This window comes from Sorex fumeus, unplaced genomic scaffold, assembly GCF_029834395.1.
Source record: "Sorex fumeus unplaced genomic scaffold, SorFum_2.1 ptg000047l, whole genome shotgun sequence".
In the NCBI taxonomy this organism is placed as follows: domain Eukaryota; kingdom Metazoa; phylum Chordata; class Mammalia; order Eulipotyphla; family Soricidae; genus Sorex; species Sorex fumeus.
This window is the reverse complement of record NW_026606104.1, coordinates 55465290-55492982: the sequence shown is the minus strand read 5'-3', so window position 1 is coordinate 55492982 and position 27693 is coordinate 55465290. Positions and strand designations below refer to the sequence as shown.

General features: G+C 55.3%; 1 protein-coding gene across 1 annotated transcript in view; it reads right to left on the bottom strand.

The window, feature by feature from the left end:
- Positions 1 to 20105: 20105 nt before the first annotated feature.
- The window catches only part of KCNQ4 (potassium voltage-gated channel subfamily Q member 4), a 51532-nt gene continuing 43944 nt past the window's right edge, over positions 20106 to 27693 (bottom strand). The window contains exons 11-15 of the mRNA XM_056123497.1: positions 26466 to 26686; positions 25905 to 26004; positions 23325 to 23456; positions 21348 to 21477; positions 20106 to 20598 (exon numbers count right to left, since the gene is read on the bottom strand). Coding sequence (XP_055979472.1) covers positions 20386 to 20598; positions 21348 to 21477; positions 23325 to 23456; positions 25905 to 26004; positions 26466 to 26686 — 796 coding nt within the window. The 3' untranslated portion in view covers positions 20106 to 20385. The remainder of the gene's footprint in view (positions 20599 to 21347; positions 21478 to 23324; positions 23457 to 25904; positions 26005 to 26465; positions 26687 to 27693) is intronic.

Genomic DNA, 27693 nt, shown 5'->3' with positions numbered 1-27693 from the left:
GTGAGGGGAATGGGATGGAAGGGGAGGCAGGAGGGACAGAGGGGAAAGAGGGAAGGGAAGAAGAGGGGGAAGAGGGAGGAGTGATAGCACAGGGGATAGGGCGTTTGCTTTGCGTGTGGCTGACCCGGGCTCAATTCTCAGCATCCCAAATGTTTCCCCGAGCACCGCCAGAAGTAATTCCTGAGTGCAGAGCCAGGAGTAACCCCTGAACATCACTGGGTGTGACCCAAAAAGAAAAAAAAGAAGGAGAGAAGGAAAGGGGAGGGGAGAAGAGGAGGGGAGGGGACCTGCTTCGATCAGGCAGACAGTGAGAGCTGTCACTGGAACTGGTCCCTAAGGTGTCCATCCCTCCTGAGGCAGCAGGACATAGGCTTTGTCCTGTCCTGTGGGGCTTCTCAGAGTGTCAGAGATGTGGACCCAGATGGGGTGCTGCCCCAGCCCTGCCTTCTCTGTCCACCTGTCTGCTGTCTGTGCCTCAACCCTCAGGAGCCAGAGGGGACAGGAAACAGTGCAGCAGCTGGACCCCCTGCCTACCATCCTGCTGGGGGGGGGCAGGGGGCGTCACTATCCTGGCCTCCTCCTACCTGCTGCCTAGCCCTCTCCCCTGAATCTGCTCCGCAGCTCATGGAAACAGCGGGGCCAGCACATTAGTGCCCTTTCATGGTGAAGAAACTGAGGCTTAGAAGGAATCAGGACAGTGGCCGCCAATCCCTCTTATGACAAGTCGGCCCCTTGGTTTGCTGGGCAAACACTGACCTTCCTCAACACTGCAGTCCCCTTCTCAGCCTCCCCCAGGCCCCATGCTCCTAGGAAACCCTCTTTAGCCCCCACTTCTGGGCTCCTTCTCCACATCTGCCTGCAGTCTCCAGAGCTGACATCGGCAACCTGTATGCCAGGAGAACTTGGAGTGGAGACTCAGGACCACAGACCCACTTAGCGGAAGAATGCGTGACCCGGATTCCCATCACCTCTTTCCTCTCTATCAGGCAGGTCCCCGCCCTCTCTGACAGCCTCTCTCTGTCTCTCTCTGTCTCTCTGTCTCTGTCTCTGTCTCTGCTCTCTCACTCTCTCCCCCCACCCTGCCAGCCTTTCTCCCAGGCCCAAATCATGAAGGAGCCGTCCAGAAAGATCCAGTGGGGTTGGAGAGATACTACAGCAGGGAGGGCACATAGGCACATGCCTTGCACGTGGTCAACCGGGGTTCAATCCCCAACATCCCATATGGTCCCCCAAGCAATGCCATGAGTAATTCCTGAGAGCAGAGCCAGGAGTCACCCCTGCGCATCACCAGGTGTGACCCAAAAAAACAAAACAAAAAGATCCAGCAGCACAGGGCTGTCAGAACTCATTCTGGTCATCACTAGACCAAAACCCTCTAGGCTGAGCACACAGATGGCCCCTCGCTGTGATTGGGAGCTCACCAAGTCACCACCAGACCAATGGACCTTTGCTGTCCTTTCTAGACACCCCCTACCCTCCCAGCTGCCTTGACGACCGGCCTTCTCCAGCTACTGAAGGCAGCATCTCTCTGCAGCCTCTAAGGCTCTGTCAGCACAGGAGTGTCTGTATCACCTCTTGGAAGCTTACTCCACCCCCAGCCAGCTGAGATGCTCCTCTGGGGTTTCCTGCTGGGCCGGTTTGTCCTCTAGTCCTTGATTCTGGGTCTGTTTCCCCCTAATCCCACCAATACAGTTACTCCGAGACCACAGGCGCAGACCGGATCAGCACAGAACCAGTTTGTAAAAAATAAACACTGTTATCATCGCCGGGGTGCTGCAGAGGTGCGTGTCAGGGCCTCCGAGATCTTCCAGGGCTGGTGATCCCCCCATCACCGAGACTAGAAGTCCAGGTGGGGTCAGGAAGGCCTGAGGGGCTGCTGCACAACTGGCAGGTGGCAAGGCCACGGGCAACTGTCCACAGGAAGTGGCCTTCCCCGCCAGTTCCTTTCCCTCCCCTTGGCCCCCAACCTCTCTATGGTGAAGAAGTTCTTCTAAGGAAGATGTGCTTTCATCATGTGTGTGGAGACCTTCAGGAACAGGAGGCAGGATTCCAGGAGCAGGGAGGGCACCCGCCTGGCATGTGGCCGACCCTGGCTCTGTCCCTGAGCATCATTGGCTATGGGCCCCCACACCCCCTGCCCCTGAAAAGGAAAACAAAGGACCTGGTATTTTGGGGGTGTTTTGAGAGGGGCCTCTGGGCAAGTCTCAGCCAAGGCAAGGGTTCATGCCCTGCCATGCTGGGGGTGCACCGAGTCCCCCGTGAGTACTCTGGGCCAGCTCAGTCCTGAGCACCTCCAGGGCTGTGCGAGTGACTCGGGTTCAGTCTGGTGCTGGGGAGGGAAGCAGCTCCTGAAGCCCCGCGTGGTCTTCCTGCACCCTGGTAGACTCCTAGTCCCTGCGACTGGCCTCCTCTCCTCCCCCCGGAGCCCCACGAAGTGTCTGGAGTCATTTGTGGAGTGAGTGAAGCAGCCTGAGCCCCCGACTTTCCCAGACAGTTTAGATGCTTTAACTGATTTCTCAGTAATCCGGGATCCCCCTAATCCGTGCTGGCCAGACTCTTCCAAGCGCTGAGATGGCCCAGTCACTGCCCACCACAGGACGCAGGGGCCACGGGCTGACACCACCTGGAGTGGCATGGGGGCCTCTACTGCCTCCCCTCCCTGTAAAGAGCACCCCCAATCTCCCCACTGCAAAGGGCAGGAAACTGGGGCTCAGACAGAGCAAGTCTCTAAGTCACAGCCCAGCGAGTGGCCAGTGAGTCTGCCCACTCCAGTCTGTCCAGGGCTCTGCCCTCCCCGCCTGGGGCCTGGACCCGAGTGGAAACGGGCAGAAGCCCCAGCCTGGCTCTGCCACCCTGTGACAGCAGACACAGAGGAAGTCACTGGGCCTCCCTCGGCCCTGACAGCAGCGTCTAGCCAGCGGCAAGAACAGCCCCGGCCTCAGGGCAGGGGTGAGGGTCCGGAGAGCCAATCTCTGCTGAGGGGGAGCAGAGCAGAGGGGCTCATTGACACCCCGGCCAGCCTGGAGCTGAGCTGAAGGTCAGGGAGCTGGTGATGACGGGGACTGGGGGGTTACCCAGGGCACAGTCCAGGGTCCATGCAGGTAGGGAACGGCGGCTCCCCGGAGTTCAGGCCTTGGTCTGTCCTGGCGCCTGACAGGGATGCACCAGAGTTGCCTTCTGAGACATCCTGAGAGCAGCTCTGACAAAAGCGGTGACCTAGAGGACGGAGCCCTGACCCAGCCCCTGGAGGCACCCTGGCCCGCCCCCCACGCCCCACGCCTTGCACCAGGGGCCTCCTCACTTTCTTCTATGGGAAAGACCTATTTTTTTTGCTTTGTTTTAGTTTGGGGACCACACCCCGTGGTACTCAGGGGTCACTCCCCCGGCTCTGCACTCAGGAATTCCTCCTGGTGGTGCACAGGGGACTGTACCCAGGTCAGCCGTGTGCACGACCCTACCCACTGGACTATCTCTCCGGCCCCCAAAAGACCTGTTTCCTCATTTTAGCATCAGAAGAGCTGGAGTGAGCTGTGCCAACTGGGAGCTGAGGCTGAAAGATGCCTCCACAGCGGATGCCCCTGGAGCCGGCAGCTCTGTCTAAACTCCGGACTGAGGGCCTGGGCCTGTCCTTTGAGATCTCCAAGCCCTGGAAAATGAGGACTCCATTTCTCTCCCTCCTACCTCGCAGGTGCTGGACAGGAGAGAGGAAGCTGGACAGAGGGAGGAGGACAGGGGGAGGCTCAGCTTCTCCAGCACTGAGGGACCAGCCACAGGGAGGTAGGGGTGGGGGTACAGCAGGCCCAACGTGCACTTTCTCCTTCAGGCCTCACAATTGCCCAGGAGGAAGGCGTTGGCCTCATGAGACGTCCACTGGTCTCATTCTAGACAGCTGAGGCTCAGAGAGGCTGTGTGTGCGTAACACACAGCCCGGAAAACAAATGGACAAACTTGTAAACCGGGCAGAGCTCTAGAGAAGAGGTGAAGGGTGGGGGAGATTGACCGTCAATAAGCAGAAAAACCAGATATCCACTAAGGAGCAGGGGTGTGACAGGGCTGGGAGCCCTGCATAGCTCAGTGACCTATATGAGATCCAAAATATGATATTCTAGCTGTAACATTTTGTGGAAGGATTCCCAACCGGGGCTCCAATTCCCGTGACTGCTTTGAGGTAGACATACTTTGCAGGGTCTCTCCTCGTCTTCTTCTTCACATCCAACTCCTTCACACACGTGGCTACTGCCCAAAACACGATAAGTCGGCTTGTCCAGTCACCCCAAAGTGACTCACAAGATCTCTCAACCCCCTCCGTGATCTGACATGACATATTATTATTCCAGGTTACACAGAGGTGAGGAAACAGAGGCTCTGAGCGGGTGCAGAGACCTGCTTACTGCCACACAGTGAGCAGTGTCCCGAGTGAGAAGATGCCATGTTCCCAGGCTGGCACACACAGTGAGACATTTAAGGGTCAGCTCAGCTACTGTAAGAAAGGAAACCAGAACGTTTCCATCATGAGTTAAAGAGCAGAAAACGCGTCTTGCTGGCGGCCCCAGTCGGTCAGACCTTGGCCTTGGCTGCCTCTGTCTCATTGCTCTGTCACTCATGCCCCCATTCACAGCCCAGCAACCACTCAGAGTCCAAGTTGACCCTCCCTTTGTTCCCATCTTTGTCTCTGAAGTGGATGCCAGGTCACTCCTATGTCTGGCTCTCACAGGGAGAAGCAAGCAAGAGGGTGAACATACTAGACCCAACGTTTTCCTTGTATTTGTTAATTAAGGTAAAGGTAAAGGCCCTCCCGTTGATCATCGATTTGCTCGAGCGGGCCCAGTAACGTCTCCATTGGAGACTTTGTTGTTACTGTGTCTGGCATATCGAATACGTCACGGGGAGCTTGCCAGGCTCTGCCGTGCGGGCGAGATCCTCTCGGTAGCTTGCCGGGCTCTCCAAGAGGGGCGGAGGAATCGAACTCGGGTCGGCCATGTTGGCCGCTTATAAGGCGAACACCCTACCGCTGTGCTATCGCTCCAGCCCCATATTATATTTGTTAATTATCATCACTATTTTTTGTAGCACCAGAGCCATACCTAGTGTCTTACATTTACCACTGGATTATATCCCCTACCCTGCACATAATGGTTTAAAAAAAAAGATTTTATTTTGATGATTATTATTATTATTATTTTGGCTTTTTGGGTCACACCTTGCAGATGCACAGGCGTTACTCCTGGCTTTGCACTCAGGAATTACTCCTGTGGTGCTCAGGAGACCATATGGGATGCTGGGAATCGAACTCAGGTCGGCCGCGTGCAAGGCAAACGCCCTACACGCTGTGCTATCACTCCAGCCCCTGCATCCAATGTTTTAAAGCCCAGATATACACCTCACTTCTACTTAGATTCTCTTGACAAAAGTTTAACACACATGACCTCACTGAATTACAAGAGTTACTGAGAAATATGGTTGTAGATGCCATATTTTCCTCAATAACTCAGTTACCCTGGAAGGGGGTAAGGATGAATTTGGGCAGACAGCCAACCATCCATTCATAGCAAGTAGCAGGAATAAGCGACTGTGAGGAAACTAGAACTCCTGGCCCCTCTGCTGGAGGTAGCTGGGAAGGGTGGGCAGATGTCAGGGGAGGATGGAGTCTGATGGAAAGAGACAAGTGGGAGCTTAGCAGATTGGTATCAGCCCTTCTCACTGTGGAACAGCTCTGGGTACCTGGCTTCCCTTCTTTGAAGTTTCCTTATCTATAAATCAGGACTAGTAATGGGACTCACCCACAAGCAGCTACTGTGAAAGCACTTCATAAAAGTTTATGACACATACCAGGTATACAAACTAGATAGTGTAGAACTGCATGGGAAAACATGGAAGGAGGAAGTTGCCGGGTGCCTGTACGTGCCATGACTGAGGGGCATGAATGAATAAATAAGGCTTGAGAGGAAAGGCTCCAGGGTCAGCGCCCTTCACCCATGGGTGCTCCCAGAGATACACCTAAGGTCACTTGAACTTGAGCCTGTGGTAGCGAAAAGGCGTGGGGTATTTGAGTGGGATGAACAAAGATTTTCTAAGAAATAACCATGTTTTGCCAAGATCACATTGGCTGTTGCAAGTGGAATGGATTGGAAAGTGACGCCTTGGAGAAACCTGTCACATTGACTCAGGGGGAGGTGAGGTGAGGCCTTGGGACAGCTGGTGGCAAGGTGGGGTGACGGGAAAGACGAAGTGACAGGTGGGGTAATCCTCCAGAGAGAGTTGGTGGGTGGGGCTGGGGCCAGGTACAGAGGGCGGTATGCTTGCCTTGCATGTGACAAACTCGGGTTCAATCCCGGGCACCTCATCTGGGGGTGATCCCCGAATGCCGAGAGGCCAGGAGTAAGACCTGAGCATAGCCTGCTGTGGTCCTGAAATGAGATTTGGTTGAAAAAGTGTGTGGAACGTGCCCTCTGGTGTGAGTAGATACTTGTCTGCAGAATGAATCACTGTATACCTGGATTATTTAGGATTAGGCGTGTGACTCTGAGTGGGTCCAGAGATGTGGATCAGCGCTGGAGCACTGACCGAGCATGCGTGCGGTTCTCGGTTCAGAACCTGGTACCGTCACCTCCCCCCGAGAAAGATGGAGTGGGGGAGAGGGGAGGGAGGGAGAGAGAGAACAAGACAGAGACAGGAAGAAGCATCTCTGCCTGTCGTATCCCCACCCATAGCTTAGACCTCACGACCCAGAAAGGCTGCTCTGATCTGCACCACCACCCCCAGGCTGAGAGAAGAAAAGACAAGGACATGTTCTGGAAGCTTCCCACACCTGATCACTAGAAGCGTGTTAAAAGTGTCTTAGAAGTGTGGACGTTAGGGGCTGGAGCAATAGTAGAGATAGTCGGGTGTTTGCCTTGCACACAGCCAACCTGGGTTTGATCCCCAGAGCACCGCTAGGAGTGATCCCTGAGCACAGAGCCAGGAGTAACTCCTGAGCACCACCACTATGGCCCACAACAAAAACAAACAAACAAACAAACAAACAAAAGGAAGTGCGGTCTAAATCAGTGTGGCATGTCTGGGTGGGATCTAGAGGTCCGGCCAGTAGAGAAGCAGGGACTGGACGCGGCACCAGCCTGATGGAACTACTGAAGAGAAGCCTGCGAGAGCGGCAAGAAACAGTCTCAGGTAAGTGGCTTGGAGGACCAGGTGCCACTCCGGGTGTGGCCAGTAGGGGGCAGCAGGATAAAACCCCATGCTGGGTCCTCGGCAAAAGGGTGGGGTGAGGGCCTTTGGGTGTCTGTGTGGAGGCAGGCTGGAAGGGAGGCCTGGGGGATAGAGGACAGACATTCCTAGCATAGCCCCGGATGCCGTAAGAATGATGGTGCGGGCTGGTGAAAGAAGCAGCGGGGACGAGTGTTGGGGACCCAGATATTGGAGAGAAGGAGCAGCTGGGAGGGAGCAGGAGAAGGCAGGGAAGGGTCCCCAAACCCAAGGGGGTGTGGTGCTGCTGAGGCAGGGAAGCCAAACCCCGGGCTCACAGGGCACTGCCAGGACGGCCGGGGTGTTGGGGTGCAGTCAGGCCCCCAAGGAGGCATAGTTTCAGCAGAGGCAGTGGCATGCCTCAGTCAGCCACTAGACCCTTTTCTTTCACCAGATTGTCTTTGCCACAACTTCTCCAGAATGACTTAGCATCTAAGGAATAGATTACAGGGCTTTGCGCGTTTCGAAGAACCTTCAGGCCACGCGACGGTGCAGAGCAAGGCTGAGCCGCTCTGAGTGCCCGTCTCAAGCACATTCGGGGAGCAGAGGCAGCCCCAGCACTTCTAAAGTTTTTTCCATGGCATCATCTAACATTGCCCATTCTGGAAAAGTTTGTGTGCACGTGTGCACATGCACACACACACACACACATACCAGCATGTATTGGAGGCTTAGCGTGTGTGTGTGTGTCTGTCTGTCTCTATCTCTGCTTCTCTCTGTCTCTCTGTTTCTGTCTCTGTCTCTCTGACCCTGCCTGTCTGTCTCTGCCTGTCTCTCTGTCTCTTTCTGTCTCTATCTCTGTCTCCCTGTCTCTCTCCCTCTCTGTCTCTGTCTCTGTCTGCCTCTCTGTCTGTTTCTCTCTCTCTCTCTCTCTCTCTCTCTCTCTCTCTCTCTCTCTCTCATCCTTTGCTTTCCTGTTGCTCCATCCTGTTGGTGGGAGCCTGACAGACACACACAGGTCCTGCTCAGACTGTGTTTCCCCCCTACTGAGACCACCAGCACAGGAAGAGGGTGCAAAGAGGAAACAAGGGGGGAAAAATGAAAAAACAAAATTTTCTAAATAGCTTGAAAAGTGATTTCCCTCAACTTCTTCTTGTTAAATCTAAGCCCAGTTTTCAGATCAAATTGTGGAGCTGAGGAGAGAGACCAGCTGAAATTTCCCCAAAAGTCCATGGTATTGTGGGTCATAGAGGTGGCTCAAAAGACCAAAACACTCTGCTTGCAGGAGGACTGGACTTTGCCTTTGTGGCCTCTGTCCTTGGCTTCCCTGTCTGTTCCCAGCAATAGTTCTCCAGGAAGCTGCCTTGGACCCCGCATGTTTTCCTTGAGAGCTGTAAACTTGGCGGCTGCCTAGATGCCATGCAATACCCACCTTTTCACAGCAGGTGGCAGCACCACACCAAGTGACCCCACGGGGATCTGTGCACAGACTGTGTTTTCCTGGAAATGAAACGGTTCCCGCATCACCAAAGCATGGAGAGTTTTCTCCATCTTTGATGAGAGCCTGGAGCAGAGGAAACCGAATGGTCCTGGTTTTGTCACTGTCTGTGTAACTTTATGCCAATCCTGCTTCTGGCTGGCATTTTGAAATGATATTAAACCAAACCTTCATTTTGGGTCACTGGGAGCAAATTGGGGACAACAGGGATTGTTGGGCTGAGAACTCTCCTCCTGAATCCCATCCCTGCCCCTTTCAGACTCTTCTAAAAGAAGCACTGGGAAGAGTTAAGTCATGTGCCTTGGCTGCGGCCAGCCTCAGGATGATTCCTGCCCACAGGGTCCCCTAAACATCACTTAGGCACGGCTCTGGGGGTGGGGGTGGGGTCCAGGACATCCCCAGCACGCGAAGCCCAAAACAGCACCATATTGGGCTCTCACATGGGATCACTGGTTCAATGGACAGAATCACCAGAACCTTGTGATCATCATGTGGGAAGCCCCCCAAAACTTTGGGCTTTTTTTTTGCTTTTTGGGTCACACCTGGTAATGCTCAGGGGTTACTTCTGGGTCTGCACCCAGAAATTACTTCTGGTGGTTCTTGGGAAACCATATGGGATTCCAGGGATCGAACCCCGCTCAGTTGTGTACAAGGCAAAAGACCTACCCTCTATATTATCATTCTGGTCCCACCAAAAACTTTTTTCAAAAACACAAATAGGGGTGCCAGAGCAATAGTACAGCGGGTAGGGCATTTGCCTTGCATGCAGCTGACCCAGGTTCAATCCCCAGCATCCCATATGGTCCCCTGAGCATCACCAGGAGTAATTCCTGAGTGCAGAGCCAGGAGTAATCCCTGAGCATTGCTGGGTGTGACCCAAAAAAGCAACAACAAGGATCACAACGAGATCATGACCATTCTGTTGTTCGTCTATCGCCTCAAGCAGGCCCCAGTAACGTCTCCTTCGTCCTAGCCCTGAGATTGTTTAAAAAGTGCCATATTAAAGGCTCTTTCAGGGTTAGGTGAATGAGCCTAACCTAACCTAGAGCGAACAGATGCCATTGGGCTACACCAGCACGCGACAGGGACAAATGGAGACGTTACTGGCACCCGCTCGAGCAAATCAACGATTAACGGGAAGTTAAGTAATTAAGTGATTCAGGGTTAGGAGAATGAGACCTATCATTGTTACTGGTATTTGGCATATTGGGTACGCCATGGGGAGTTTGCCAGATTCTGCCATGTGGGCAGGTTACATTCGGTAGCCTGCCAGGTTGTCCAAAGTAAGAATGAGATAATAAGATGTCTTCCGGGAGCTGGGTTTTATAGTCTCTGGGTCTTGGCCGTTGATGGGATTACACGGCGCCAGGGGGCCAGTTGGTGGGTGTGACCCCTGCCTACTGGAAGATGGAGGATCTGGGTGGAGGATGCTCAGCCCCGATCCGAGCAGGCTTGGAGATCTCAGCCCCGGCACCTGCATCCCTTTGTTCTTCTGCCGGTACCTTCATGCGTGTGGAGAGTGGTCTCAGCATGGTGGTGGCTGGTTCTGGAGGTCTTCGGCTGCCGGAGCCCTGGTCTTGAATGTGAGCTTGATCCCCAACACCACAGAAAGAAAAGGATTGGGCCGGTGGTGCCCAGGGGCTGCTCAGCCACTTCAAGTGCTCACCTTGCACGCTCGTGCCTGGTGACCGCTGTGCAGAGACATCCCTATGGCTCTACTCTTTGGGATCCCTGATACCAAATGACCTCTGACCCACGACAGCCAGGCATGTGGGAGAACCCACACCAAAGCGTGGGACCCCAGAGAGCACAAAAGTAAACCCTGCTGTGAAAATGGGCAAAGCCTGGAGAGCATCACAGCTGGTCTGAGTGGGACCCCAACCACTGCAACAATGGTAGAAAGAGAACTTTTGGGGAGGGCCACATCCAGCAGGGCTTGGGGGACTACAGGAGGTGCCAGGGATTGAACCAGGGTCAGTTGCAAGCAAGGCAAGTGCCCTCCCCACTGTACTATGTCCCCGGGTCCTGATTTTTTTTTCTTTCCAAGTATTGACACTGGAACCGTGGATGTGACATAGAAGGCAGAGCACATATGTGTCTTTGCATGTCTGAGGACCTGGCTAGACCCCCGGCATTGCACCCCCCACACTCCAGGCCTGCCCAGTGGCTTCATGTGAGGGCCTAAGAGTGTTGCTTAGGGACTGGAGTGATAGCACAGCAGGTAGGGTGTTTGACTTGCAAGTGGCTGACCCGGGTTTGATTCCCAACATTCCATATGGTCCCTCGAGCACCGCCAGGAGTAATTCCTGAGTGCAGAGCTAGGAGTAACCCCTGTGCATCGCCGGGTGTGACCCAAAAAGCAAATTAAAAAAAGAGTGTTGCTTAGGATGCTGGGGGACACCAGGAACACCCCCATCAATGCTTGGGTGACATATGATGCCAGGGATCAAATCCAAGTCTGGCACATGTAAGGCCCATGCCCTGTGCCAGCTCCCCAGTCCCCACCTTTAGGGAGTCCTTCATCCAGACCGAGCCTCAGAGAATTGCCCCTCAGCTCTGTCATGCTCCCGTTTCCGTGTTCTTTCCCTCACAGCCCTGAGCGCTCGCTGAGCTAACTGGTCTTGCCTTTGTTGATTTTCTGTCTAGACAGCAATCTACTGTCTACTCCCCGCGAGCAGGGCTGTGTGAACACGGTCGTGGCCTTGGCACCTGGAGCAGTGCTTGGCACACCGTGGTGATGGACAAACAGTATCGGCAGATGAAGAAGGGAGCGCGCCCCTGCCACCCCGCCCTGGCCCCCTGGTCTCCCCAGAACCGCTGGGTTCTGCCTTCCAGACACACAGCTGCTCCTGACAGGGGCTTCCTTCCTGCTGGGGTGTGCTGGCCCTGAGAACTCAGCCCCCTTCTGAGAAGGGACTGTGAACGCTGAGCTCTTCCCTGATGCCTGGTGGCCGTGGGGATACCTACAGCGAGTGGTACGTCACCCCACGGAGCTGCAGCCAGCCGGCCACAGGCCTCTGTAGGTCAGCCTGGTGCCTGGACACTGTGGTGGCCACACAGCCAGAAGTAGATGTCCTTCTTGCATTCCAGGGGCGGAAGTGACCCCATGGGACAGAAAAGGACAGAGGGGTTCATGAGGTACACATGGGGTTGAGGGGAGTCTGGTGGGAGTGAGGGTTCTAGGTGGGTCTAGGTGGGCATCCTGGTCTCCATCTCGGGGCCTCCTCCAGGGCATCTGCTTCCCAGAGACCCTCTTCTTCTGTAAGACTGGAGGCATCGGGGTGGGATAAAGGGAGGAGCCTGACGCCCGAAGAAGCCATTTGGGTCTAAAGCGAAGATGTTTCAGGAGATACATCCTTTATCGTTCTGCATTGGGCTCGTGGAGGACGGAAGTACCATAATTCTGGTAGAACTTGCCACAGCTCCACGCCTGGCCTTAGAACAATCATTCAGCAGCCCACCTCCCTGCATCCCACTGGCGAGAGCGAGTCCCATGACCCACCCCAAAGCCAGCAGGGTGGTGGACTGGAAGCTGGGATGCATAGATCTCCCCTCCTCCCCAGGGTCTGTGCATCTATCCCCCAGCTGCTGACTCGCTGGTGTCACTCTCTTGGTCTGACCAGGGCTTGCAGGTTGCATGGGACACAGTCTGTACTGCAGGCCTCCTCACCCAAAGTCGCATGGCCCAACCCAGTCTCCCCTGCCCAGCCCTGCCTTCCTGACACCCCTACAGATGGATGCATGCCCTCCAACTTGGAGAAAAACAAGGATACCAGCTTAACAACCGGAATGGTCCTAAGTAGTTGAAATAAGTGACCTCAGTTAGAAAGTGCATCAACACATCTGCAAGATTGCATCATCTCAGAGCACCCCACACCCACGGGACAAAGCTCTGTGGCATTGCAGCTGTAGTTACATGCTCAGCTTTGGGCCTGCTGGGCCACTTCTGCATTGCCCTCTTGCCCTATCTTACCTAAGAAACCTTATTTCGGGGCTGGAGAGCTCGTGCAGGGATTAAGGTGTTTGCCTTGCACGTGGCCAGCCCTGGTTCAATCCCCAGCACCACGTGGATCCTCGAGCACCAAGGGGAGCATCCCCAGAACACAGAGCTGGGGAAGTCCCCAGTCACTGCCAAAGGTGGCCCAAATCCCCCTGCCCCAATAAAAGAAGTCCTTATGTGAGCCAGAGTGGGCCCACACAGCCACATGGGCAGAGAACGCCACCGTGCCAAGAAGCAGCAGGGCACTGAGGGCCAACACCAAATGCCAGCCTCGGAGGGCGCCCAATAGGGATGGCAGATGTGCGGAGCCCCGCTGGGGATCCCAAGGGAGACCAGAAGAACTTCTCAGCAGATCCAGACCCAAGTGGACTAGACTCAGCATAAAGAAAATGGTGGTGTTTGAAGCGGTCAGGACGTAGGGCAAACTGTTGCCTGGAGCTGGTTCCCAACACACAGAGACAGACATCGTAGCAGCTCCGAGGCCTATTGGCAATACTTCTGGAACCCCACGCCACCTGCGCACCCTCCTCACTGAGCCAGAGGCCGAAGAGTGGCAAGTGCACAGAATAACGGTGCATCTGTCCCCCACCCCCACCCTCACCAGGGTCCCAGGCTGTAACAGGCCTCCCGCGTCTGTTCATCTGTGCATTGTGCTGAGCTGGGGCTGGTGCACAGCAGGTGTTCCACAGACTTTGACTCAATTAGTGGAATGCCAAGGGATTGTCCGGCTTACCAGCACCTCCTGCTCCGGTTACAGAGGGCTTTCCTCGCCCCACCCCCCACCCCGCCACTCCAGCCCACGCTCTCTGCAGCAGGGCTGGCCCCTGAGAATCCATCTTCTGCTCTGGGAAGGTTTTCAGAAAGTGCAGATCTCTCCCCGTTTGATCCCACAGGCTTCAGTGGGCTTCCCACCACCCTCCTGCTCTGCCCTTTCTCTTTGGGATAATTTATGAAATCCCACAAGCCTTGACCTCTGTTCAGTTCAGGCATCCCTGACCCCAGGATCCAAGGGGATCAGAGAACAGAGGCTTTTTTCTCCTTCTTTCTCCTGTGGGGGTCAGAGCAACAGTACAATGGGTGAGGCACTGGCCTTGTTCAGGCTGACCCATGTTTGTTTCCCAGTATCCCACATGGTGTCCTGAGCACCACCAGGTGTAGTTCCTAAGTGAAGGAGCAGGAATAACCCCTGAGCATCACTGGGTGTGGCTCTCCCACAAAAAAAAAAAAAAGACAAACCCCAAAGAATTTCACCTATGACCTCTCCCCTGGTTCTCTAGGCCCAGACCTCCTTTCAGGGAGGGTCTCTCTCCGGAGGCAGCAACATCCCATGTACTGTGTCTGGAGCCCAACACTCAACCACCTCCCAGTTCCTAAGCCCCCTAAGTCCTACTCAGCCTTCAGTGCAGTGACAAGCGTGGGTCTTCTCTGGTTCCCAGGCAATTTGGATGAATGGCGGTTTGGATGGATGCTAAGGGACCCAGGAAGCACAGAGTTGGAAGATTCATGATAAAGAAGAATGAGGGAAGGGAAAGATTGGGCAGGATCTGGTTATGCGCTCAGAGATCTCAGTGATAGGAAAACCATAGGCAGTGCTGGGAATTGTACCAGGCACCACCACATGTGAGGCAAGGGCATTAACGGCCCTTGGAGACATTAATGTCTCAGGCCCCAGGAAAAGCCATTTAGATGGGTTTTCAGAGTGTGGTGATGTTCCTGACCCAAGAGAAAACTCACTGCTGGGCGTCCAAGGCTGAGGAGGCCTGGGCAGCTGGTGGTCCCACGTGGCAGCCTGCGGAGTTTCTTTCTGCCTTATGCCCTGCCCCTGCAACACAGCACAGGCATGGTGACACAAATGGAGGCTCTTTTTGTTTTGTTTTGTTTGGGGCCACACCCAACAAAGTTCAGGAGTTACTCTTAGCTCTGCACTCAGGAATTACTCCTGGCAGTGATCAGGAGTAATGAGATGCAAGACATATGCCCTACGCACTGTACTGTCACTCCGACCCCACAAGAATAAAATTCTTTAGGGCAACAACATGATGAACGTCCCTCACCAAGGCTGATCAGCCTAATGCCACTGCTGCCACCCACCCTACCACTGCAGAGACGAGGCTGCCTACCCAGCAGGGTCCTCGGGCATTCACCAAGCCCAGGTTGATGCCACCGGGTGCATTCTGACACAGAGAGGCAGGGGTGACCCTCAGTGCTGTGGCCAGAGCATCAGACCCCAAAATCCAAGGGGGTCAGAGAGCAGAGCTCCTTTCTCCTTTACAATAAACAGCCCGCGGTATGAGCTTCCCATGGCTGCTGTAACAAATTACTCTGAACTTGGTCATTTAAAGAACAGCAGGAATCTATTCTCTCACAGTTCACTGTTCAACAAGAACTTCCAGAAGTTCAACATTAGCTTCCCGGGTCGTAAATCAAGGTGACAGTGAGACAGTCCTCCAGCCCTTCCAGCTTTGGGGGCTGCCAGCATTCTCTGCTGTGGCCAATTACTCCAGTCTTCTGTCCTCCATTATCTCCCCCTTGTTAGGGTCTGCTCCCTCTTAAAAGGATACTTGTAATTGGATTTAAGGCCCACAGAATAATCCCAGATAATCCCCCCCTGTCAAACTCATTAACTCAATTACATCTGCAAAGGTCTTTTTCCCTAATAAGGTAAAAATAGACTTTGGAGATAAGGATGCCCTCCCCATCCCCCAGTATCTGTGGGTGACCTTTATTTGGCTTATTAAACCCACTCGCAAAATTTCTCTTTCTTATCTCTGCAATATCTGTCTCTGCCAGTTTGGAGGAATGAGTTCTTGAGGGAAGAAGGGAAGAACACATTTTTCATTGAATTGTAAGTAGAGCATGTAACTGATCTTTGGGGCTCCTCATGCCACTAAATCAATAGGCAGAGAAAGAATTAATGTACTGGCTGGCCGATCCTCCTAACCAAGGGGAAATCTTGCCGCTGCTGCACAAGGAGAGGGAGGGAGACTAAATCAGGAGCCTGGGGGATTCTCTATGTCCCAGTTGGTCCTTCCATGTGTAAATATAAATGTTAGGTTCATATCTCAGGCCCCCAAAACCATGCAGGACCACTTATGAGTCACACGCTTCAGGAAAGGTCATGGGGGTCACTTCCCCATCTGAAAAACCCGAACTAGCTGCATCCCAAAGGAAACATGCAAGGGCAGTGGGAGAGAGGATGGATGGATGGATGGATGGATGGATGGATGGATGGATGGATGGATGGATGGGTGGGTGGGTGGATGGGTGGATGGGTGGGTGGGTGGGTGGGTGGGTGGATGGATGGATGGATGGATGGATGGATGGATGGATGAGTGGGTGGGTAGATGGATGGATGGATGGATGGATGGATGGATGGATGGGTGGATGGGTGGGTGGGTGGGTGGGTGGGTGGGTGGATGGATGGATGGATGGATGGATGGATGGATGGATGGATGGATGGATGGACACTATAGCACCATGGCCAGTTATCGAAGGTCTATACAGTTATGCAATTTTATTTCTGGCTTGGTGCATATGTATGGGGATGTTTTAAGCAATTTCTCTCTCTGCTTCCCCACTATATTTTTACAAAAAGATTGGAGTTGCTAACTTTACAATTTGGTGTTTAATTATAGATGGATTTGCTTGTGGCTTCATCGGGTAACCAACACCACCCAAATATGGAGTCAACCCTCGAGATGGACAACAAATGTTGAATGGGAGGGTCTCCGCGTCTTCCTTTTTGGAGAGAGTATCTTCATTTGTGTGCAGGGTAGTTTCACCTTCTAAGGGGGAGCTTCTGCTTCTTTAAGACATCCAGACACTTGTGGGTTGGTGTGTGGGGGTACTGAGTGTCTCAAAGGGGTGGGCAGTGCCAATTCATAAGCCACCGTCTTTGCATTCCAAAAGGAGCCTTCTGCACTCTGCCCTGTGATCCTGCACCGGGACCCTGCGAACCCCGGCTGTCTGCTGGCTCCTTCCCTTGCCTCCTAACCTTATCAGCAACAGCCTGATGGCCACATCTCTCGGCTCAGTTTGGTCTCAGGGACTCCCTGAGAAACTTTATTCGAGGACATATCAGACCCTTTCATCAGTCAGATGCACCGCCTCTTCAGACCAACCCTTTGGGAACCTCCTATAAATGTGTAAGTCCAACTTCTTCCCTAACTCCTGCAGGAAGTTATTCCGGGGGTGGGGGTTATTTGGGGGCACAACCAGCTGTGCTCAACACTTACTCTTGGCCCTGTGTTCACTCCTGGTGGCTCTTGGAGGACCCTAAGCTGTGCCGAGGATTTAACTGGGATCAGCCACCTGACCACACACACACACACACACACACACACACGACCTTCCTGCTGCTCTGTCTCTCCAGCCTCAGCCTGACAAGTCTCACCTGCTTCCGGCAGTGATTCTTCTCTGGGGCGTGCTCGGTCTGTTCTTTTACCCCTCCCATTAGTTATAATAAACTCTTTGTTAAACCTTAGTGTTCTTGCTTTCCAGACTGGAGCCTGACTGACACCAACGACTGGAAAAGTGGTACTTTTCACTGGGTACTAAGACAAACAAAAGGAAATTTAGAAGTGCTGGGGTTCATGATGAGAGGTCCAGCTACCTAGTAGGAAGACCGAGACAATGACAGTCTCCTGATAGGGCAAAGGTCCAAGATGCACGACCTCCTAGATCTGCATCAGGAAGCTGTCCCATCCCCTGGGTTTGCTCTTATTAATTTGTTTGTTTGGGGAACACAAGGGCTGGAGCAATAGCACAGCAGTAGGGCATTTGCCTTGCACACAGCCAGCCCAGCCGAGCGGGGTTCGATTCCTCCGCCCCTCTCAGAGAGCCTGGCAAGCTACTGAATGTATCTCGCCCGCACGGCAAAGCCTGGCAAGCTACCCATGACGTATTTGATATGCCAAACACAGTAACAACAAGTCTCAAACTGGAGACGTTACTGGGTTCGCTTGAGCAAATCGATGAACAATGGGAGGACAGTGACAGTGACAGTGAGGACCACATACAGCAGTGCTCAAGGTTCAGTCCCAGTTCTGTGCTCAGGGATCACTCCTGGTGGGGTTTAAGGGATGGAATCGAAGTGGGATGTGTACAAGGCAAGAGTCCTTCCAGCTGTGCTATCTCTACAGTCTCTCTCCCTCTCCTTCCCTCCATTCTCCGTTCCCCCCTTCCTCCCTCTCCCCCTCCTTCTTTTTGAATACACCTCAGTGGATTAGGCTTTATATTTTCCAACTGGAACCCTCCTGACTAATCCAGATCTCCTTTTTCTCACCCCCCCACCCAAGACCAGATCTCCCCATTCCACACATGAGGGCAAAACTGATGCCATGACAAGCTGAAGCCAACATTAAATCTCAGCTAGGACTCAGTTTCTGTTTCCCCAAAGCAGGACTTGCAGTTTCTGGTAAACTCCCAGTTGAGTAATTTACCGAGATAAGGAATCGGGCAGTTGGGCTTGGCCGGTCATGAGGGGTCACTGTGCCCTCCTTAGAAACTGTTACTAACCGTTGTCTAATTGCTGACCACTGTTGTAGAAGGGCCGATGCTAAAAACAGACCAGTATATAAATTGTCTCTTAACTCTGAACCCTATAGAAACTGCTTGTGAGTTGGACTCGGGGTCCTTGTCAAGACTCCACTGCGTTGGATGATACTCGGACCCTAGCTCGGGCTAGCGCTGGCTCAGGCTAATAATAAAGTCCCTTTGCTTTTGCATTATCGTGTGTGGACTTGGTCTCTCCGCAGTTGGGGATCCGAAACTCGGGCACAACACACACTCAACAGCCAAGAACCACCACCTCCTACTGAAAACTTTAATGAAACCAATAAGTTAATAAGTTAACAAAGTGAGGTACTTGCATATCTGAGAAACAGGTTGTGGGGGGGTCCTCAATCGTAGAATGGGGGCATCTTCCCGAGACTCCCTGGGTCATAGGGTCATCCCATTCCCCTGCCCCAATCCACAGCTGCTTCTGAAGGGGTGGAGAGATGGCTCTCTGGGGACAGAGTGGGGGTGGGGTGGGAGGAGCCAGGACAGGCTCCGTCAAAGGCATGATGGTCACATGCAAAGGACATGTTGGGGCAGAGGCTGGGCACCACGGGGCTGCATGAGATCTGAGCCCAGCCCCGGCGCTGGTTCATGCAACGCCCCAGCCACACGATGCAGGAGCTGGGCCTGAGCCGTGGGTCACTGCCCCCCTCCCCTTTCCACCCCCTTTCCACACCACCCTCCTGACACCTGCATTGGCTCTGCAGAGAAAAGACACAGGGGATGGAGTTGGGGTACCAAAGGGGTGCTGGGGTCTGGAGTAGACGCGGGGCTTACACTAGCCTGGGGTGGGGGCTGCCAACTGAAGTGAAGAGGGGCGTGGAAGGAGGGGAAACAGCGCTTGTGCGGGCCAGGGGCACCTGCTGCCTGGCCAAGGGCAGCTGCTGGGTGAGTCATTCTCTGCCTGGGAGCGGAGGGCCCGGAAAGGGGCAGCCTAGCGAGAAGCGGGCTCACGACCGGCCTGGGGAAGGGCCTGGGCTCTTTCAAGTGCCACCCAAGCCCCAGGGGCCTGAGCTTGAGTTGTGCTGTGGGACCCCAGGAGGCCCCCTGCAGGCAGATGCAGCATGAGGGCTCCTTGAGAAGGGGGGATGGGGACCGCTCTGGGCAGGGGCCTGGAGAGGTGTGGGGTCACTTCACAGCTCCCTCTTGTTGCATTCAAGGTCAGCCTGCTGCCGGGGCAGGTAAGCGGTCCTGTGCCGTCTCTACACCAGTGTGGACAGAACACACCAGAACACATGAGTGTGCACCTTCCTGTGACTGGAGGGCTGCAGGGATGTGTTTGTATGGCCCCAGGAGCATTCCCTGTCAGAGGTCTGTGGGTGAATATAGAAATCTGTGTTGCCAAAGGTGTCCGAAGGGCCACAGAGAAGAGTGGACATCCAGCAGGAGGGGACACCCGCAAATGGGAAGGAAGGCCCAAGCACTGCCCTGGGGGAGGCTGGGGCAGGGGGGAAACAGGCCCCATGCTGGGGAGGAGGTGATAAGCGGAAGAACAGGGGATGGCCAAGCAGCCTGAGACCAGCTACTGCTGGGGGCCCGGCTCCCAGTGGGGGAGGGGCAGAGGGACCCCATGGGGGTCCCCAGTGTTGCATATTTAACATGGTTTGCATATATGGTGCCCACCTGCCTCGGGGCAGGCTCCTGTGCTTTGTGGGTACCTATAGGGGCACCTTGGGTCCACCCCTAAGTGGGGCGGGGCCTTGGCGTGAGGCCGTCCCTGCCCTGTTTCATGGCCTGGCCAGAGACCTCTCCTTGCATCGCTGGACGCTGGGTCCAGGCCCAGGGTTTCAGCGCCCCAGTGTCCCAGCGCCCCATTCCCACTCCCCGCCAGCGTCCCTGCCAGGGGGCGTGCTGGGCGGGCCTTGATGGAAGATGGAATCGGCAGGGCACTGGGGCCGGGAGGTCTGGGCAGCCGCCGCTGCTGCTCCTCCCCTGTGGGCCTGGCATCTCACGCTCCCGAAGTGGGACGGGTCGCTGGCATCCGCAGCGGGTGTCTCGCCCACCCAGGCAGGTCAATACTGCGTGTGGCCTCTCTCCCCTCAGGGAGGGAGTTCAAGTAAGGGCCGCGTGCGGGGGGCCTCGGAGGGCGGGTCCAAGCGCCAGGCCGAGGGGCTGTCAGAGTGCTGTCCGGCCCCTGCGAAGCCCCTCAGTCCATATTGGTGCTGACCGAGCGGGAGATGCTGAGCGTCTGTGCGGACACGGAGATGTCCTCGTGGTCCACCGGGCTGTGGTAGTCGGAGGTGATGTCGGGATCGAAGAGCGGCACCTGCACGGTGCCCAGGCTGGCCGAGGTGCCAGAGCGCAGGCAGCGCGAGTAGAAGCCCAACAGCAAGTCCAGCTTGTGCTCGATGGACTGTACCTGGGGACGGGACAAGGCTAGAAGCTGGCCATGGCCAGTCTAGGGCTTGGGCTGGGACAAAGGTTGAGCGAGACCGGGCTGGGGGCGGGACAACAGTGGGCAGGGCTTTGAGGGGCAAGGCCCGTGGTGGGGCAGGTGGGATGGGTGGGGCCTTATGGGGACGGGGCAATAGTGGGCGGGGCTTTGAGGGACACGGCCAGTGGCTGGGCAGGTCGGACTGGACACGGCCTTCTGGAGGCGGGGCAGTTGTGGGCGGGACTTTTAAGGGGTGTGGCCAATGGTACAGCAGGTCCTGGGCGGGGCTTCTGGGACCACCGGGCTTAAGCAAACCTGGCGTTGGTGGGGGCAGGGTGCCCGGGAGGCGGAGCTTTCCGGGAGCAGGATTTCTAGGGCAAATTGCTTTTGAGGGTGGGGGTGAATTTGGAGCTTTGCTGGCATAGGACGGAACGAAGCTGAGAATTTGGGATTTCAGTCCCGGGAGAGAAATTTAGTCATGATTGGTTGTGATATTCCAGATGGATGACGAGGTGGGACTAACTGAAGTAGGTGGGGCTGTAGCAATCCGCGGGATGGGGAGGCTTGTCTGGAAGACGTGGGTCTATTGGGGGCCTCTCGCCTGGGAGGGGATGCTTATCTATGGGCCTTGCTCGGGCCACACAAACGGTGCTTTAGGCTGAAGCTCTGAGCTGGTCCTCCTGGCTTTGGACAACCAGCCCTGCGACGCCCACAGAACTGCATCCCACATTCACCTGCTTTTCCACCTTGACCACGCGTCCCATCATGCTGATTTCGTCCACCGCCTCGGTGTCCGAGGTCCCCTTGTCGCCCTTCTCTCGGGTCTTCCGGTCCCCAGGGCCCCGGCCCACGATCTGGTCCACCCTGTGGGGAAATAGGAATGACAAAGTGCTCCTCCACAATAAGTCCTGGTGGCCTGCACAGAGGAAGGGGACAGTGGGAGGGACCTCCACCAAATGGAGACAGCTGCCGGGGACCAGCTGTTTGCTGGACTCTCCAACCAGCCAAGAAAGCTGACCGACTACTCACAAATACCACCAGTACACGCCCCATCTGATGGGAAGGCAGACGTTTGCCTGGGAAAGAGGATGGGTACCAGCAGGAAGGTGAGGAGGGTGGACAAGGCTGGAGCTGGCGCACCTGATATTTCTGCTCTCCTTCATGGCACAGTGCTGAGAGGGTTACCTCCACCCCCATCTCCACCTTCTCTCCTTCCTGTTCCAACTTTCACTCCACCACCATTTCTCCAGCACTACTATTGCCAAGGTCCCAGATGTCCTGCAGGATGCTAAATCCCACGCGGCACTCTCAGTCCTTCTGCTGCATCCGTGACCGTGCTCAGCTCACCGGAAGGCCCCTGTACTGTGTCCATTTGAATCCCAGTACCACCCTTCCCCTGACCACTCCGCCTCAGCCTCCTTACTCTCCTCGATGTGTAAATATCCAGGGACTGAACCGCACTGCTGGGATCTCTGCTCTATCTCTCACTGACTCTCCATTCCTCTATATAGAAGGAATAGAGTGCTCTGGTTTACCACCCGGTCTCAGAGAAATGATCCGGTAGATGAGAGGTCCCTGATAAATCCAAGCTCAGATCCCTCCCTATAAATCTGCCTTCTTTAAGAAAACAAAAAGTAATCCCCTCCCAGCAACTGTAACTTACAAATGTTCCCAGCAACTGTAACTTACAAATGTTGCCTTATTAGTAAACTAAGTTACTAATGTTGCCCCTCTTGTCATTCCAGAGCCACATACCCCACCCCACCCCCACCAGCCGCCCCAAGGTATTGCCCACTTTGGGAAATGCTGCCCTATAGATTGTTGCAGAAAATCTGTACCGGGGCCTGGACCTCTGGCCCAGTGCTGCGCTTCTGTCAGAACAGACACCCCCTTAGATGTTGATGGGTGCCACAAACCCAACTTGGCCCACTGTTCGGAGGGAAATAAACTCCATTTGTTGCTCCTTCCCTGCTAATAAGAGTAACTTTCCCTCTTGCTCAGGTCACAAATCTTGGCTTCTCTTTCTTTCTCTTAAGCCCATCAGAAAAACCAATTGGAGGCTGCAGTACAGGGGTGTGAGGCCCTGACTTGCCTTGCATGCAGCCCACCCCAGCACCACATATGATTCCCTGAGCACCACCAGGAGTGACCCCTGAGCCCAGAGTCAGTGGTTGTCCCTGAGCACTGCCGAGTATGCCACAAATCCTCCCCCACCAAATGAAGAAAAAAAAAAATCTAGACTCCAACCATTTTCCCCACCGCTGCTGCGATAACCCTGACCCAATGCCCCTCATCTTTGTCCAAACCTCCGAAGTAGCCTCCTTGCTGGCCTCCTTGCTTTGCTCCCTTCCAGACCATTCTCAGCGCTGCACCTAGGGACCTGCAGTGAGCCTCTTAGAACAGAACACACATCTGTGTGTATGCTGGCGGGGGATGGGGGACACACACCTGGAAGTGCCTAGGGACCCCCAGGGTCATACCCCGTGGTGTTTGGGGTCCAAGCAATGCCAGTGATCAAAATCCAGGGCACAAGCAAGCAAGGCATACATATGCTCAACCACTCACGCCACATACGTAGGTGTGGGCCCCTCGATCGGGTGCTGCCAGCCCAGGCAGGAAGCCCAGCTTATGCGGCCTCTAGGGGGCGCCCAGGTCTCCTCTGTGAGGGTCCCACCTGGGCAGGTGCTGGGGCCCGGGCAGAGGACACCCACCGAGTCTGGAGGCTCTTGATGCGGCCCAGCATGTCCAGGTGTCCAGCTGAGTACTGTTCGATGACGTCCTTCACATCATAGGGTCGCAGGGTCTCCTTGAATTTCCTTTTGGCCACCAGGAACTTCAGGATTCTGTGGGGGAGGGGCTGTCAGACAGGCACTGATGCTCGGGGTGTGGGTGGGGGGAAGTGGTGCTGGGAATGGACTTTAAAGTCTCACATATCTAAGTGCTTTCCCCTGGTACCACAGCCCCGCACCCGAGCACAGGCGTCTTTGCTATTTTTTTTCCCTTGGGTCACACCCAGCGACGCTCAGGGGTTACTCCTGGCTCTGCACTCAGTAATTACTCCTGGCGGTGCTCGGGGGACCATATGGGATGCTGGGAATAGAACCCAGGTCAGCCGCGTTGAAGGCAATGCCCTATCCACTGTGCTATCCCTCCAACCCTACGATTCTTTGCTCTTGACCCCTTCCTGCTCACTGTTGCCCTGTCCAGCTCCAGGAAGCATCCTGCTTGGGCCATCTCACACTGTGCCCAGCAGGTCTATTGGTGCCCACCCTCCCCTGTCATCGGTTTGTTTTTTCTTTGCATGCCTTTATCTGCAGTGACCTTAGCCTGGGAGGACAGGGACTGGCTGTTTCTCTCTGCTAGGGGGCACCCAGGGCAGGCAGCTGTGAAGACCGTGCATGGCATCTTGGAGAGGGTTTATTTGGGGTTTTTTTTGTTTGTTTTTTGTTTTTTATTAGTGAAACACCATGAGGTACGGTTATAGACTTACAAATTTTTGTGCTTGGGTTTCAGTTATACAATGATCAAGTACCCATCCCTCCACCAGCGCCCATCCTCCACCACCACGGGTCCCAGCCTCCCTCCCACCCCCCGTTCCCCCGTCCCACCCTGCCTCTGTGGCAGGGCATTCCCTTTTGTTCTCTCTCCAGCTTGGAGAGTTTTTATTCCCTCCACACAGGTTTATCAGGATGCACCCTGGGAGCCCTGGGAGCCCCGGGGACCTGAGATCCAACACTTAATTTTTGCAGGAGGGGAGGGACAATCTCTGGGATGACAGGGGTGAATGGGAAGGATGTGGGCAGGAGCATGAGAAGGGGGTGAGGCTTGAGAGCAACACTTTGCAATCCCAGGGCAAGAGGAAGAGGGTGGAGGGAGGCTCCCAGCTCAGTGCAGAGGTACCGGAAGGACATGAAGGCAGGGGTGAAAATGCAGGGAAAGAGACTGGTCTTGGGAAGGAAGGGGTCCCTGGCAGTGGGGAGTTCAGGCTTGGGGGTAGGGAGGAGGCGTGGGTCCTGCTGCCCTCCCAGACTGTGGGGAGCATATCCTGGGAAGGGCTGAGTCCTGAGCAGGGGGCTGGGTAGGCACTGGGTGGGCTGGCGGTGTGGGACAGCTCTGAGCAACTGGGCAGAAAGGGGGCTGAGACCCGAATGAGGCGCATGCCCTCGGTGAGCCAGTGGATGGTGATGCCCCTGTGTGGAGAGGGGTCACAGGAGGAGACAGAGGTACGAGAGCTGGGTAGGCGGAGCCTGAGGATGACCCAGGAGCAGAGCCCAGAGCCAGAGGCAGCCAAGTGCTGTGTTCCAGCGCTGCTCATTGGGAGGGAGAAAGATCAGAGGTGTAAAGGGGGGTGGGAGAGGGCTCAGGCTCTGCCACGAGGAGAGGTGGTGCAGCTGACTGGATTGTAAAAGGAAGACACCCCCAGACCCCACCCAGGTAGGGCAACAGCAGGGAAGGTCAAGGTGAAGTTACGGCTGTGGCTGCATGAGTTCAGGGCTCTGGGCCAAAGGGCTTGGGGGCCAGACCCACGGCTGGACGATGGCTAAGGGCACAGGGGACCCTGATCCCCTTTATTGTCAAGGCAGGAAGAACAATACACCCAGTTGAAGCAGGGGAGTCAGGGGGCTGTTCAAACTTCTTCAAACTTCTTTAACCAAAATCACCATCATTCGACTAAGTGAGGAGACATCTGTGCAGTATAAATTCCTTGAAATTCAAAAAACTAAACAACTCACCCTAAGAAAGAGACCGCCCACCCTGGGAGGCCTGTACTGAGCACACAAGAGAAGTGAGCGCTGGGCGCGTAGCTGCGAGCTCTGATGCCCGGAAGACTCCTTCCCGGCCAGTGCTCACTGCGGCCCACAGCATCGATCACAATGCGTTGGTTGCTAAGTGCTGTGACCTGTGGTTTGAGGGGCACGGCTCTTGGGGGGGACCGGGGGCCAGCCAGGCAAAGATCAAGATATCCAAGGAGAGAACGTGAGAGCCCTGGGGAGGAAGTGGGGTGGCACGGGGGCGGAAACCATGGAGGCCGAGGCAGGCAGGGCTGCCAGGCATTAGAGAGAAGAATCGAGCTGAGCCTGGCATTCTGTGAGTCGGGGAACGGGGAGGGCAGTGCGCCCGCTGTGAGGAGGGCTGTGACGGGCAGCTGTGCCCACTGCCCAGCCTGGTAACCCCCCAACATGGTCAACAAGTACCAATCCTTGGGGGGATCACATACCACCTCCCCCACAGCCCCCCTGCAGGCCCTGCCCGCCCTGCAGTGGGCAGAGAGTCAGCAGATCTCGGCTCACCTGACGGAGCGGATGACCGTCTTGACAGCGGGCATGACGTCATCCACCGTAAGCGCACACTGGTAGCTCTTCTCTTCGGCCACATCCTCTGAGGGGCCCTCTGGGAAGTCAAGGAGCCATTTTCAACCTCCCCACACTGACGGCTAATCAGCCTAAGGTTCAAAACTGCCTGGGAGACAGAGTCAGGCAGGATCCAGAACCAACGTCCCCCTGCCCGCCCCGGAGTACCAGGCTCCACCTGTCTGGCTGCCTTCCCCCAGGCCTGATACCCGTAGGTGGATGTATGTCACCTGCCCTGTGGTCAGCAGGGGGAACCCCAAGCCAAGGGCCCAGGGTTGGAGAAGCTGCACGAGGGCACATCTGATCTGATGGCGTCAAAATGCACACAGCTTTGGAGGAAGGCCAGTGGCCCCCCTTGACCCGTGAGCCCCAAAGTAAAAGTGTTTGCTGCCCCTGCAGGGTGACGCCCAGTCTCCTCCCTGAGCTACCAGCAGCCCCTCAGCACTCCCAACCTCCTGCCACCCGCAGCAGATCCTGGGCCCTGGCTCCCCGGGGACTCACCCTCGGTTGATACTCGTGGCTTGAGCCTCAGAGAGGCCCGGAAGCGGGTGCGGTCGTTGAAACTCCAGCTCTTCTGTACCTTGGCGGGGCTGGTGGGTTCGCCCACCTGCTCACTGCTGGGGGAGGTGGGTACAGGGGGAGGCGCCAGGTGCTGCTTGGAGGGGCCTGTACGTCGCTGGGAGCTGCCCATGCGGATGCGGTCTTTGATGCCCATCCGACTGCTGGCAGGGGGGTTGGGTGAGGGAGAGTCAAGTTAGCAGAAGCTAGGCTGAGGACTGCGGGGGGGCACAGCTGACTCAGGACGGGCTGGGCTGCTGCGTGGCTCGAGTTCCAGTCAGTGGAGACTCCCCGGGACGGGACCAGGGTGTGGGAAGGTGGCCCTGACTCTCCGAGCAGCTCTCACACCCCCCTCCCACCCCTCATCACCCAGACAGATAAGGGGTGCACAGGAGACAGATACCAGAGTGGAAGGGGTCAGAGAACCCCACGAGAGGAATCAGAGACACACAGGAGGACAGCGGGGCTGGGCTTGGCAGGGGCTGGCGGAGGTGGAGGGGCACCCTGGGCACAGAGAGGCTGGTGGCAGATGGAGACGCTCTCCCGGCCTGGCACAGAGGACCCAGCTGCTCACTGATGGACAGTACATGTGGTGTGGTGTGTGTGTGGTATGTGGTGTGTAATGTGTGTGACATGTGAGTGTGTGGTATGTGAGTGTGTGTATGTGTGTGTACTCCAGCTACTCACTGAGTGTAAATAGGGCCAGTGGTGTTCTCAATGGTGCATGCAGTGTGTGTGTGTGTGTGTGTGTGTGTGTGTGGTATGTAGTGTGGGTAGTATGTGTGTGATATATATATGTGTGTGGTGTGTGTCTGGGTGTGTGTGGTATATATCTCTGTGTGGTATATGAGGTTGGTGTTTGTATGTGTGGGTGTGTTCGTGTGTGGTGCATTTGTACATGTGCATTGTGTTTGTGTGTGTGCCTCAGCTGCTCACTGACTGAACAAAGGGCCAGTGGTACAATCAATGGTACATGTGTGGTAGATGTGGTGTGGTATGTTCATGTGTGTGGCCTATGGTGTGCATATATGTGTGTCTGTGTGTGGCATGTATCTGTGTGTGGTGTATGTGGTGTGTTCATGTGTGTGGTATGTATGCATGTGATGTGTTCATGTATGTGGTGTGTGGTATGTGTGGTGCATGGTGTGTATATGTGTGTGCCTGCAGGTGT